Raw genomic sequence first — 14710 nt, forward strand, 5'->3', positions numbered from 1 at the left:
GTTTTTTAAACCTCTACCTCGACGGAGATGCGTTTTTTTCCCCGTATCGTATCACCGTCCGCACTGCGGCCTAACATCGAGGACCTGGCAGCCTCTTGCTGGGGATCGACTTTGGAAGCTCCAACCTCAGGAGTCTGCGGACTCAACATCGTGGAGCTGGCGGTCCCTGACGGTCCCTGTCGGGGATCGACCTCGGAGCTCCAACCGCGGGAGCCTGCGGACGTTACATCTTGGAGCTCGCGGTCCCTGGTGAGGGACCAACTTCGGGAGCTCCAGGCCACAGGAGCTTCGACTGCCCCGATCGCAGGGGCTTCAACCGCCAGCTGCGGGAGCTTCGATCGCCCCAACTGCCGATGGTTCGACTGCCCCGACCTCGGGAGAATAAAGAGGAAAGATTAGACCATTGCCTTCCATCACAGTGAGAAATGTGGGGAATCCACTGTGGGTGGATGTTTGTTAACTTTTATGTAGTTGTGCAATCAAGCGTATTGCACCAATATTAAGCAATTATGACCGCTTTGCTGAAGACGGTGAGAAGGCATATCCCACGGGGCTGTAAAATGCAATATATACCTGGACTTTCCAAAGAAAGCTCGGAATTATGTGAAGAGTACGTTGCCATGTTTGAGGAAGATACTTTGTGATGAAACAACCGAAATGGGCGGGAAAGTGATGGAATGCATATCTCAGGAGCCTCTTAAGACCTGGCAAGCCTTGATAGAGTCTTTGTCGACAAACAGCAAAAAAGCCTGGTCAACCATCCGAAAGCTTTGTGGTGACCCGAAAGCACCACCTCAACCGCCCAAAGTCACTGCAAATCAAGTTGCCAACCAACTGCTACAGAACGGCAAAAGTAAAGAGACGAAGAACAAGATCAAATTTGACCGCAAGTACAGCAAAGACCCATGTCACACTCGACCCATGACTTTGGAAGAGCTGGAAAAGGGCATCTCTTCACTGAAGCCAGGAAAAGCAATTGGCCAGGATAAAATCTCAACAGAGCAGATTAAGAACTTTGGACCTGTTGCTAAGAAATAGCTGCTACAGCTGTACAACCACTGCTTGTCTACCCACAAGCTTCTTAAGATCTGGAAGAAAGCACTGGCACTCCTGAAACCCGGGAAAGATCGATCGATTCCTAAGAGCTATTGAAAGGATGCTCGAGAATAGGTACTTTGTCAACAACAGAGCTTTATTTGTCATTCGGTACCAAGGTACCGAACGAAATTACATAGCAGTCATACACAAAAAAGAACACAAGACACATGACCCCAACACAAACGTCCATCACAGTGACTCCAAACACCCCCTCACTGTGATGGAGGCAACAAAACTTCCACTCTCTTCCCCACGCCCACGGACAGACAGCTCGTCCCCGACCGACCCGGACAGACAGCTCGTCCCCGACCGACCCGCACAGTCCCCGCGGCCGAGCCGCACCGGGCGCTGAAACATCCCGCGGCCGAGCCGTGCGCAGCTAAGTCCCGCGGCTGAGCCGCGCCGTGCGATGCTAGGCCCCGCGGCCGAGCCGCACCGGGCACCGCTAAGTCCAGCGGCCGAGCCGCACCAGCGATGTTAGGCCCCGCGGCCAAGCCGCGCCGTGCGATGTTAGGCCCCGCGGCCGAGCCGCACCGGGCACTGTTAAGTCCAGCGGCCGAGCCGCACCAGCGATGTTAGGCCCCGCGGCCGAGCCGCGCCGGGCGATGTAAAGTCCCGCGGCCGAGCCGCGCCGGGCGATGTAAAGTCCCGCGGCCGAGCCGCGCCGGGCGATGTTAGGCCCCGCGGCCGAGCCGCGCCGGGCAATGTTGCGCCCCGCGGCCGAGCCGCACCGGGCACTGTTAAGTCCCGCGGCCGAGCCGCACCGGACGATGTTAAGCCCAGCGGCCGAGCCGTACCGGGCGATGGAAGGCCCCGCGGCCGAGCCGCACCCCGCGCCGTGAGGAAGAGAAAGGTTTCCCCCACCCCACCCCACCACACCCCCCCCACCCACACCACCACCCCCCCACACATACACAACCAAAAAAAACACAAAAACCATCCCAACACCGACACACAACAAAAAAAAAGAAAAAAAGACGAACAGACTGCTAGCGAGCCGCAGCCGTTAGGCGCCGCCACTTCCGCCGAGCTGGGTAGTAAGAAGAGCAGATGGCGGAAACTTAAGAACAGACTACCACAGGGAAGCTTGCACCAATACTCTTCAACTTCTACACTAACGACCAACCTAGAAGTGAAAGATATTATAAGAAAATAACTGCAGATGCTGGTACAAATCGAAGGTATTTATTCACAAAATGCTGGAGTAACTCAGCAGGTCAGGCAGCATCTCGGGAGAGAAGGAATGGGTGACGTTTCGGGTCGAGACCCTTCTTCAGACTGATGTCAGGGGGGCGGGACAAAGGAAGGATATAGGTGGAGACAGGAAGATAGAGGGAGAACTGGGAAGGGGGAGGGGAAGAGAGGGGCAGAGGAACTATCTAAAGTTGGAGAAGTCGATGTTCATACCACTGGGCTGCAAGCTGCCCAGGCGAAATATGAGGTGCTGTTCCTCCAATTTCCGGTGGGCCGCACTATGGCACTGGAGGAGGCCCATGACAGAAAGGTCAGACTGGGAGTGGAGTTGAAGTGCTCGGCCAGCGGGAGATCAGTTTGTTTAACGCGGACCGAGCGCAGGTGTTCAGCGAAGCGATCGCCGAGCCTGCGTTTGGTTTCGCCGATGTAAATAAGTTGAAATCTGGAGCGGCGGATCTAGAAGTGAAGGTACATGTCGCTTTATCTATGCAGACGACCTGTGCAGCTACCCAAGACAGTGACTTCAGTGCTGTTGAAGAACGACTCTCAAATGCCCTCAACAAACTAACACCTTACTATGAAGAGAACCACCTCCGTGCAAATCCATCAAAGACACAGGTGTGTGCATTCCATCTGCGCAACCGAGAAGCCAAACGCCAACTGAACATCACCGGCCTGGTACCCCTCTTGAAAACTGCGATAACCCAGTATATCCAGGAGTCACCTTAGATCGTTGTCTCTCCTTCAAGACCCATGTTGAGAAGACAAAAGCCAAAGTCTGTGCAACAAACAACATTGTCAGCAAACTTAATGGAACAAGGTGGGGCACAATTTCTGATACTCTACGATCAACTACCTTGACCCTTTGCTACTCAACAGCAGAGTATGCATGCCCAGTATGGGAAAGATCGGCCCATGCGAAGAAGATTGATCCAGCCATCAATACAACCTGCCGCCTTATCACTGGATGTCTTAGACCAACGTCAACTGACAGCCTATACATACTATCTGGTATAGCGCCACCAGAGATTCGTCGCAGTGCAGCAAACAGTAGAGAATGTCATCGCCAGACTACAGATGTACAACATCCCCTATTCAGCCATGAACCCGCAAAGAGTCAACTAAAGTCCAGGAAAAGCTTCCTCAAAAAAGTTGAACCAAATGCTGAAGCTGAAGGTACTAGAGTTGCATTATGGGAAGAGAGACTAGCCAATCTCCCATCAACGACATCCATGTCCATAAGTGCCAAAGAAGAACTTCCTTCTGGGGCCGGATCAAGCTGGGCTGAATGGAAATGCCCCAGACAGAGTTGGTTTGGGTCATTGTAATGCAACTCTCAAGAAGTAGGGTTATATAGACACCCAAGACATCATCTGCATATGTAGCACTGAACCACAAACTATGGAGCTCTATTGGAACATGAATGCAAAGCTGAGGACCTTGCAGAGAACAATGATATTGCTAAGAGTTGTGTTCAGTTTTGGCTGAAACACAATATCTAGTAAGTGTGACAATAGACAATAGGTGCAGGAGTAGGCCATTCGGCCCTTCGAGCCAGCACCGCCATTCAATGTGATCATGGCTGATCATTCTCAATCAGTACCCCGTTCCTGCTTTCTCCCCATATCCCCTGACTCCGCTATCCTTAAGAGCTCTATCTAGCTCTCTTGAATGCAGAGAATTGGCCTCCACTGCCTTCTGAGGCAGATAATTCCACAGATTCACAACTCTGACTGAAAAAGCTTTTCCTCATCTCCGTTCTAAATGGCCTACCCCTTATTCTTAAACTGTGGCCCCTTGTTCTGGACTCGCCCAACATTAGGAACATGTTTCCTGACTCTAACGTGTCCAACCCCTTAATAATCTTATATGTTTTGATAAGATCCCCTCTCATCCTTCTAAATGGACACGAGTGGGCACATGTGGACACGATAAGAATGTAGTTGTGTGTCTTGTTGCTTTTTTTAGTATGGCTATATGGTAACGAGTATCACTGTACCTTAATTGGTACACATGACAATAAAATACCCTTTGATTGACACCCTATTAAGTACCCTAAAATGTAACCTTTGACTTTCCTGTGTGCTATCTACAGAACTGGCAGTCCTTTGTACTATCTATAGAATGCCCTGCAGTTTTTCACTTGGGGTTTCTCTGAAAGAACCTCCCCAACCTATTAAGTAGCAGGAAGTAGCAGTGCAGCAGGTGCATGTGAACATCACTACTTGCATGTTCCTCCCCAAGTCACCCATTCCTTCTCTCCAGAGATGCTGCCTGTCCCACTGAAATACTACAGTTTTTGTGTCTATCTTCTGTTTAAACCAGCATCTGCACTTCCTTCCTACACAAGATGTTTATTTCTGGGTAAAACTACCACTTAAGATTCACTACAATCATCCAGGCAAAGAGAGTGTATTTCACCACTCCCCTAGTTCGTATTTTGTAGATGGCAGAATGGCCTTAGGGTGCCAGAAGCACCTATTGCAGCAAACATTGTCTCCAAGGCACTCTTGTAGCCACTCTACTCATGTGGCCAGTCAAGTTCAGTTTCTGGTTCACAGTGACGGCCCAAACCTGGGGATATTCACTGTGAGGGAGGCAGTGATGGTTATGCCATGGAATATCACGGATATGTAGTTAAACACTCTTTCTGGAGACGGCCATCGTCTGACATTTGAAATGAGAACCTTACCACCACTTTAGATGGCAGAATGGCCTTAGGGTGCCAGAAGCACCTATTGCAGCAAACATTGTCTCCAAGGCACTCTTGTAGCCACTCTACTCATGTGGCCAGTCAAGTTCAGTTTCTGGTTCACAGTGACGGCCCAAACCTGGGGATATTCACTGTGAGGGAGGCAGTGATGGTTATGCCATGGAATATCACGGATATGTAGTTAAACACTCTTTCTGGAGCGGCCATCGTCTGACATTTGAAATGAGAACCTTACCACCACTTTAGAATGCGTGCTTGGCCTGCTTCACTTGAGGAACTGCAAAATGCTCACTTCTAATTGTAATCATTAGTAAATATCCCCACATTTGATCTCATGATGGAATGAAAGTCATTGAAGTAGCACAAGATGATTGCACCTTAGACAATGCCTTGAGGAAATCCTGCAGTGATGCCTTGAGGCTTGGATGACTGACATCTGACAGCCATAACCATCTTCCCATCGATGAGATACAACTCCATACCAACCGACTATTTTCCCTTTAATGCCAATTGAATTTGTTTTACCAGGGCAACTTGACGCCTCACTCGGTTAAATGTTACCTTCATGTCACGGCCATCACTCTCATCTCTTAGTGAGACCAAGCGCAGGCTCGGCGATCGTTTCACCGAACACCTCCGCTCAGTCCACCTACACCTACCTATTCTCCCGGTTGCTAAACACTTTAACCCCCCTCCCATTCCCACACCGACCTTTCTGTCCTGGGCCTCCTCCATTGTCAGAGTGAGGCCCAGCGCAAATTGGAGGAACAGCACCTCATTTTTCATTTGGGCAGCTTACACCCCCAGCTGTATGAATATTGACTTCTCTAACTTCATGTAACCCTTGCTTTCCCTCTCTCCATCCCTCTCCCTTCCCAGTTCTGACCAGTCTGGCTGTCCCCGATTACATTTTATCAGTTTGCTTTTTGTTACCTTCCCCGAGCTAACAATGATCTATTCTATTTTCCTTGATCTCCACCCCCTTTGATGTCTCGTTCTCACTCCTTACACTTCCTTATCTCAGTATCTCCCCCTCCTTCTCAGTCTGAAGGAGGGTCTCAACCCGAAACATCATCCATTCCTTCTCTCCAGAGATGCTGCTTGCCCACTGAGTTACTCCAGCATTTTGTGCCTATTCTTGTCTCACCTCTTCACTGGCATTGAGCTCTGATACTTATATAGCTAAGATAACGTCTGGAATCGTGTGGCCCTGAAAGCCAACTGTGCATAAGCGTGTAGGTTATTGGTGATGCTGAACAAAACTATTGATGATAGTTTCCATCATTAAGCTGACATTGCAGAATTGACAGATTGGGCAGTAATTTGCCAGATGTGCTTGTTTCTTTCTAAACAGGATGTACCTGGGAAATTTTCTGTATTGTTAGGTGGATGTCAATTTCATGACTGTACTGAACAGCTTGACTGGAGGCACAGCTAGTTTGACAGTGGTCTTCAGTACTACAGCTGAGATATAGTTTGGCTCAAAAGGTTTTAGCAATATCCAGGCCTCTTGAAGGACTCTGAGGAAGAAGGGTCCTGACACAAAACATCACCTATCCATGCTCTCCAGGGATACTGCCTGACTCAGTTTTACTCTTTGTGTCCTTTGCAACCTGCTTCTGCAGTTCCTTGTTTCTACCTCAAGTCCTCAGGTATTTATTGATATCTTCTGAAGATAATCCAATTTATTGGACACCACCTTCTGTGATGGCAGGAAGCTAACTTGGATGATCTGTTTTTCAATCTTGGCTGAATGCAGTGCAAATGTTCTTGTAACTTCCTCCCAATTATTGTCTTATAGTCCACAACTGTATCATGATTATATCTGGTTACACTGCAGAGCTTGGATAATTGCTACCATCACCAAATCCTCCACCATCAACACCCTGTTAATCCCCATAGACCAGAAACATTACTGAATAGACAATGGACATCACCAGGCCAGCACGGTGGTGCCAGTTGGAGCTGCTGCCTCTCAACACAAGAGACACTGGTGTGATCCTGACTTTGGGTGCTAACTGCATGAAGTTTGCACATTCTCCCTGTGACCAACAGGGTTTTTTCCCCTGGATACTCCAGTTTCCTCCCACATCCCAAAGTGCAAATTTTTGAATAGTACAAGTGTCAGAGGTTATGGGGGGGCAGGCAGGAGAATGTGGTTCAGAGGGAGAGATAGATCAGTCATAATTGAATGGTGGTGTCGACTTGATGGGCCAAATGGCCTAATTCCACTCCCAACACTTATGACATGAGATTTGAGGTTAATTGGTCTCTATAAATTGCTCCAAATGTGTAGGGAGTGAATGCAAAAGTGTGATAACATGGAAATAGCGTGAATGGGTCATTGGTCGACGTAAACTCGATGGGTCAATATCTTTCAATCAATCAAAACTATTGCTCCAAGATAAATAAAAGCAGATTATTCCACAGCTACTCTCTTGCTTTCCTACTCTCTAAAGCTAATGCACCAATTAGAAGACACAAGTCAGAAAAGTAATTAGATGTTCTTCATTAAAGCGAGTACAACTCTTAACTACACAAAAAGTTTGCTTGTAACTATACCAAACAATTACTCCAAACAGCCGATGGTGTACTATGACTGCAATGTGTGCCATAAAGTTGTACAGAAAGGAAACATGACCTTCTGCCCATCCTGCCCGCAAAAATCCACCAACAACATATTTACACAATTCAACTTTAATCCCATTATTTTCACTCTCCTCAAATTTTCCTCAACTCTCCCTGGATTCTACTGATCATCAATAACGATGAAGCAGTGCTTCTGCTGGTTGTGCCAACCTATCTAAAGGATACAATGCTATAAGTCACCAAAGTGCCTTTGACAATGTCATCCAAATCAGTAACATCCACCACCGAATGAAAACACCATCACTGCAAGTTCCAATTCATAAGGTCATAAGGGACAATAATAGAATTTGGCCATTCGGCCCATTGTCTACACCACCATTCAATCATGGCTGATCTATCTCTCCCTCCTAACCTCATTCTCCCCATAACCTCTGACACCTGTACAATTCATATCACAAACCATCCAGTCTTGATAAAAAGTTTATTCAGAGTCTGGATCAAAATCCCTACCTTTACATGAACTACAGTGGTTTGAGTCTGAAGAAGGCTCTCGACCCGAAACGTCAGATGCTGCCTGACCCACCGAGTTACTCCAGCTTTTTGTGACACCTTCGATTTGTACCAGCATCTGCAGTTATTTCCCTACACAGTGGTTTGATAATCATTCACCAATCTCTTCTCAAGGACAGTCATCGATGGATATTACCAACTGCACAAGATGAATGAATAATAAACTATTTCATTAACTCTGAAGTTCAGTGACAATTTCTCTGAACTTGAACATTTTTCAATTTATTGCATAGTCACAATGAAGGATATACGTTTTCCTTCAAGGCATAAATCATTCTACCAGGATATCCATCCCGCTTCTTTATTGCTACTGGGTCAGAATCTACAACCACAGGACTGCGACTGCTTGAGAACACCCAACTATCTTCAAGTTTATTTAATAAATCTATAACTTAATGACAAAAGAAGCATGCTTTGTGGTATGAATGGGCTTCCATTGCCATTATGTCATAATCTACTCAAGTTTACCTTTCAGATTGAAATGCTGCATTTAATTATAGGGAACACAAAATGCAATTTACCAAGAACAAAAAGATCGCAACTAATTTAATTCAATTTGCAGAACAAAAGGGATGAGCACAAGGCCATGAGCCAGTATCTTCAAAGACTGAACACTGGGACTCCGATCATGGATGCCAATTCTTCCCAATGCCTTAAAAAACAATTAAGACTACAAGTGCCATTATTACATACAAATAACATTTAGTAAAAACAAAAATGCTGGTCGATATATAATGAAGTTTAAAAATGAGATTAACAGGCTATATTATACATTCTTTGCTTAGGATAGAATGCAGTGCAAAACAAATTGTTCACAACATTATCAAGGTGCATCAGTTATTACTAAACCTATCTTTAAAGAAAATGTTCACAAGTATAACATGAAGGATAGACAGAACATCAACACAAGAAGCAACCTACACCTTCGAGGAAGCAATAGTTAATTGAAACAGGGAGTTTAGCAACTTTGAGGTGAATACACAAGGTTTCACGCACAATGAAAGTATGGCAAGCAGGGCAGCTATTGCAGGTGACTTCAAAGCATGAATATCCCAACAAAGCTTACTTATAATAGTAATCAATGTCTTCAAAAGAACACATTTACAACTAAAGCATATATTTAATCATAAAATGAGGACTGCAATCAATCCAACAGCAGGTGGCAAATTCATCAGCAAATTTATTATAAATTGACAACTTGTTAACCAGTATGGCGACTTTAGAGGCATAACGCAGAAACAGGCCCTTCAGCACACCGAGTCCTTGCCGACCAGTGATCACACCATACAGTAGCACTATCTTACACAATAGGGACAATTTACAATTTTTTTACCAAAGCCAATTAACCTACAAACTTGTGTGTCTTTGACGTGTGGGAGGAAGCCGGAGCGCCGGGAGAAAGTCCATGCAGTCACTGGGAGAAAATACAAACTCTGTATGGACAGCACCCAGAGTCAGAATTGAACTCTGGTTTCTGGCGCAGAAAGACAGCAACTCTACCAACGCGCCACCCCACTTTTATGTGAACACTTCCTTACAAAACACACATTTTGAATATACAATTTCTTAAGCATTCACCTTAACCTCCTGTCTAAACATGCTCCGTGTAACCTGATTGTAGGAACCACAAAGTTTATAAAACAGCCAAGCAGAATTTAAGATTCCATATTTGCCTTACATCTGATTGATAAACATCTTCCTTTTGCTCCAACTCACTATATTTTACAAAGGTCATCTGAAAACTTTGCAAATCAATTTTCTTTCAATTATCAGAGTAAATTTAGTCATCCATTTGACTGTATTGTCAACATACTCAATGGAAGAGAAGACATACTAATTCTGTGGCCACAAATATTTGGTGAGAAATTAACTGATTTAAGACCTCAATTGCATTATATTGTGAACACTTTCTAATATTTCAAAAATACATACTTTGTGGCCAAGAACATGCTCAATGTTCCCAACTATTATTCCAGAATTATTCAAGAATACTCAAAAAGCAAATTAACAGGCATACATCAAAACAATGCACCAATTGGTTCTTTGATTCATTATCATAAGAGAGCTGGGTTGCAGGCAACATCTCAAAGTTAGTGTAAGGAACAGTTTTATTAGGAATTATGGGGTTTATGATTAGTTTCCTTATAAATTTACAGTTAGAGTCAGAGATATACCACATGGAAACACACCCACCAGTCCATGGTACTGGCATTGACCACCAGCGATCCATTCAGTCTAAAGGATCCCGACCCGAAACACAGCCTATCCAACCTTTCGACAGCTGCTGCCTGATCTGCCGAGTTATTCCAACACTTTTACTTAAGATTCCAGCATCTGAAGTTCCTCGTGTCTCCACCGATTTACTCTAATTTTACATTAATCCCACATCCTACTCAACTCCTCCCAAAACCTACCACTCACCTATAAACTAGAGGGGGGGGGGGGGGCACATTCTACTCAACTCCTCCCAAAACCTACCACTCACCTATAAACTAGAGGGGGGGGGGCACATTCTACTCAACTCCTCCCAAAACCTACCACTCACCTATAAACTAGAGGGGGGGGGGGGGGGGAGGGAAGAGATTTGCAATAACCCAGTAACCCACCATACCACACATCTTTGGGATACGAGAGGAAACACACACAATTTACATGGATGCATGCAAACTTCACAATGCCTCTAACCCAAGGTCAGGATTGAACAGTGATCTCGCGTTAGGAGGCAGCAGCTCTACTAACTGTGCCACCGTTTTTTTGTCCCTATTTCCCCTCTGAATTAAACGTATCCGAGACCAATCCCTATCCTTACTTTGCAGTGGAGAGTTGTTTCACTTTTTAACACCAGACGTCCTCCACAAGCTTCCCGCGACACCTCGCAGCTCCTGCCACCGATTGTTGCCGGTCCAAGCGCCACCGGCTTTCAAATAAAAACTTTCCGTCTTTTTATTTAAAAACAGTTTTTTGAACCTCGTAACAATCTCCCGTTCCACGTGTACTTTTGTGCTGCTTTGACGCGCTTGTCAGCACCCAGCTGAACAATCCGATTCATCGCGCTTGCATCACGTCGCTTCCCCAAAGCGCACAACTGTGATGGCATAATGTCCTGCTACATTACCGTTTGTATGACCACGCTTACGCAAAAGCCAACACTGTGGGCGACTGCAACACTGCCATGGGATTGTGTAGGAATGGACTGTGCAGATGCTGGTTTACACCCAAGATAGACACAAAATGCAGGAGAGAAGGAGTGAATGGGTGAATACTCACAAGTATTCTTCAGGCGAGTGTGAAGGGGGGTCTCGACCCGAAACTTTCACCCATTCCTTCTCTCCAGAGATGCTGCCTGACCCGCTGAGTTACTCCAGCATTTTGTGTCTATCTTGGGTGTAAAGTTTTCAAGTTTTCCCCATGATCTTTGAGCTTTGCACCATGCAATTTTACAAAAAGAAAGAAAATCTCCAGTGTCTCAACCTCTGCCAATGCACATTTGACATGTGAGAGTCCAAACAGAGATGATGTTAAACGGACTGGAACGATCTATCAATGGGGCAAAGGATAATGGAAGAGTTTTGCGGTATTTCAGTACTAAGAACCTTATGTCGATTGTGTCAAAGTGCCCCCATCTTTCATAAATTTTGCATTGCATTGTGTTCTATTTCGCCGATGCAAAATGAATGGGAAGATAATTCCAACCTTCTAATGATTAACCGGGAATGAGCTACAAAATAAATCTGATTTCTTTTGCCTCGGGATGCGGAACAGAAATGTATGCAGTTTGTACACATGTTCACACATCAGCGCGTTGTACACAAACCCATGTGCATCAACATGGACATAAACACGTGCACTACAAATATCTATATATCTCTATATAGAAATATATATATATATATATATAGCGAGATGTGTATTTACATACGACATATGTACACACACATACATATCTATATATTTATATCTATAAACAAGAACAACTGAAAATGCTGGAAATAGCAGGACTGTGGAGGGGGGAAAACAGAGTCAACGCTTTAGTTCGATGACCCTTCGTGTTTTGAAGTGTTGAAACGATCTCATCTTCGACTTGAAAGATTGACTCTGCTCCCCTTCCCCACAGATCGACTGAGTATTTCCGGCATTTTCTGTTTTTATATTAGATTTCCCAACATCTGCAGCTTTTTATTTGATTTTTGTAAATATACACATAGGTGCGTGCACATGCGCACTATATATATATATATATATATATATTAGAAAAAAGAGAAAGATAAACGCGCAAGTGGACGCACAATTTCCAAATATATGCGTTGCACAAACATCATTAGTCGTAGCCTACGGATGTTGCAGCGGCTGTGTACGGGTGCAAACTCGCAGGTTCATTCATCTACACACATACTTATAACCAAGTGGACGCACAATTTGCAAACATATGTATTTCACAATTATTTTACATCAGCTATGGCGTGCGGCTATTGCAGGAACTCTGCATTGGTGCAAACCCGTGGATTCATTCCCCCACACATATCTATACTTATGAGCAAGTAGATGCACAATTTGCAAATAGATACATTGCACAAATATTAAACATCAGCTATGGTGTGCGGCTGATGCAAACACGCGGGCTCATTCCTCCACACACATTCACATATACTTATGAGGAAATGAATGCACAATTTGCAAATATATGTATTGCACAAATATTAGGCATCAGCTATGGTCTGCGAATGTTGCAGGGGATGTGCACCGGTACAAACCAGCGGGCTCATTCCTCCACACACATACGAGCAAGTGAGTGCACAATTTGCAAACATATGCATTGCACAAATATTAAACATCAGCGCGGCTGTTGCAGGGGCTGTGCACAACCCACAACCACACATCCATACACACACGCACACAACACACACACACTCACTATCCCGGCGCAATGTGGCACCAAGTTTACAAACAGAGAGTTGCCCGGCGCGCAGGCGCAGCTCGCGCCGGTAGCTGTCAGCCCGGGCCGGGGCCAGGCGCGCAGGCGCAGTGCCGCCGGTTCCAGCCGGGCCGGGGACAGGCACCCGAGCCCCCCGTCCGCCCGTCCGCCCGCCCCCCTCCAAACAAAAACCACTCGCCCGTCAATACCTGCACCCGCCGGCTCCGATTTCAAACCACCCCCGCGGCTCAAGCTCCGCTAGCTCGACCTGCACCTCAACAGCCGGCCGCCCGCTAGCCGGTAAGAGCGCGGCGCGGTCATTAAATCACATCAGGGTAAAACCAGCTCTTTCGCCGCCTCACCTCCGCCATATTGTTTCTGTCTCTGCCTGGGAAATCCGAGCGCTCGTTCCCGGATGTTAAGTAGCCTAGCGCTACGAGCGCCGCTGCTGGCGACGGCCGGGACTGCAGGACAAGCGGGTGTGTCATCAGCGCGGTGTGGCTGGATGGCTGGCGATGCCCTTAAAGGGACCACACCCCCTGGGTACCTCACTCCCTCCACCTCCATCTACAGATAGGGTAGACAGTCTGATCCTTAGACCCAAACCTACCTTACCCCACCCCAGGATAGAAAGAACAAATGTCAATGTCTAGATGGCAAAGCATACAAGAGGAAAGTTTTAAAGGATAGACACAAAATTCTGGAGTAACTCACCTGGACAGGCAGCATCTCTGGAGAGAAGGAATGAGTGACATTTTGGGTCGAGACCCTTCTTCAGGAGATGTATTCACAAGGAACTGCAGGTGCTGGTTCACAAAAAAACAAACACAAATGCTGAACAAACAAAAACACAAATTCTTCAGTCTGAAGAAGGGTCTCGACCCGAAACGTCACCCATTCCTTCTCTCCCGAGATGCTGCCTGACCTGCTGAGTTACTCCAGCATTTTGTGAATAAATACCTTTGATTTGTACCAGCATCTGCAGTTATTTTCTTATAACACAAATGCTGGAGTAACTTAGCCTGGCAGGCAGCACCCCTGGAGAACATGGATAGGTGATGTTTCTGGTTGGGACCTTGCTTCAGACTGAGATGTGTTGGGCCATTTTTTTGTGCAACCAGAGTGTGGGGTGCCTGGAACACACTGTCAGGGGTGGATTCCTGTACGTTGGGTAAAAGTTCAGTTAAAGTGCTTTCACCCTTTATATATACCCCTCATGATTTTATATACAGTGCATTCAGAAAGTATTCAGACCCCTTCACTTTTTCCACATTTTGTCACTCTGCAGCCTTATTTTTAAATGGATTAAATTTATTTTGTTTAGAAATTTTTGCAAAGTAATTTGAAAAGAAATAACTGAAATATCACATTTACATAAGTATTCAGACTACCCAGTCCTTTGTTGAGGCACCTTTGGCAGCGATTACAGCCGCATCTTCTTGGGTATGACACTACAAGCTTGGCATACCTGTATTTGGGTAATTTCTCCCATTCTCTGCAGATCCTCTCAAGCTCTGTCAGGTTGGATGGGGAGCATCAATGCGCAGCTATTTTCAGGTCCCTCCAGAGATGTTTGATCAGGTTCAATTCTGGGCTCTGGCTGGGCCACTCAAGGGCATTCACAGACTTCTCAT

General features: G+C 45.9%; 2 protein-coding genes across 4 annotated transcripts in view; one reads left to right on the forward strand and one right to left on the reverse strand.

The window, feature by feature from the left end:
- The window catches only part of LOC144607167 (mesoderm induction early response protein 2-like), a 57656-nt gene extending 44197 nt beyond the window's left edge, over nucleotides 1–13459 (reverse strand). Inside the window, exon 1 of the mRNA XM_078423829.1 lies at nucleotides 13439–13459. Coding sequence (XP_078279955.1) covers nucleotides 13439–13447 — 9 coding nt within the window. The 5' untranslated portion in view covers nucleotides 13448–13459. The remainder of the gene's footprint in view (nucleotides 1–13438) is intronic.
- LOC144607169 (uncharacterized) overlaps nucleotides 13179–14710 on the forward strand; it is a 65843-nt gene continuing 64311 nt past the window's right edge. For all 3 annotated transcript variants that reach the window (XR_013549073.1, XR_013549074.1, XM_078423834.1), the window contains exon 1: nucleotides 13179–13376. The gene's annotated coding sequence lies outside the window, so the exon portion shown is untranslated. The remainder of the gene's footprint in view (nucleotides 13377–14710) is intronic.

This window comes from Rhinoraja longicauda, chromosome 28, assembly GCF_053455715.1.
Source record: "Rhinoraja longicauda isolate Sanriku21f chromosome 28, sRhiLon1.1, whole genome shotgun sequence".
Taxonomy (NCBI): domain Eukaryota; kingdom Metazoa; phylum Chordata; class Chondrichthyes; order Rajiformes; family Arhynchobatidae; genus Rhinoraja; species Rhinoraja longicauda.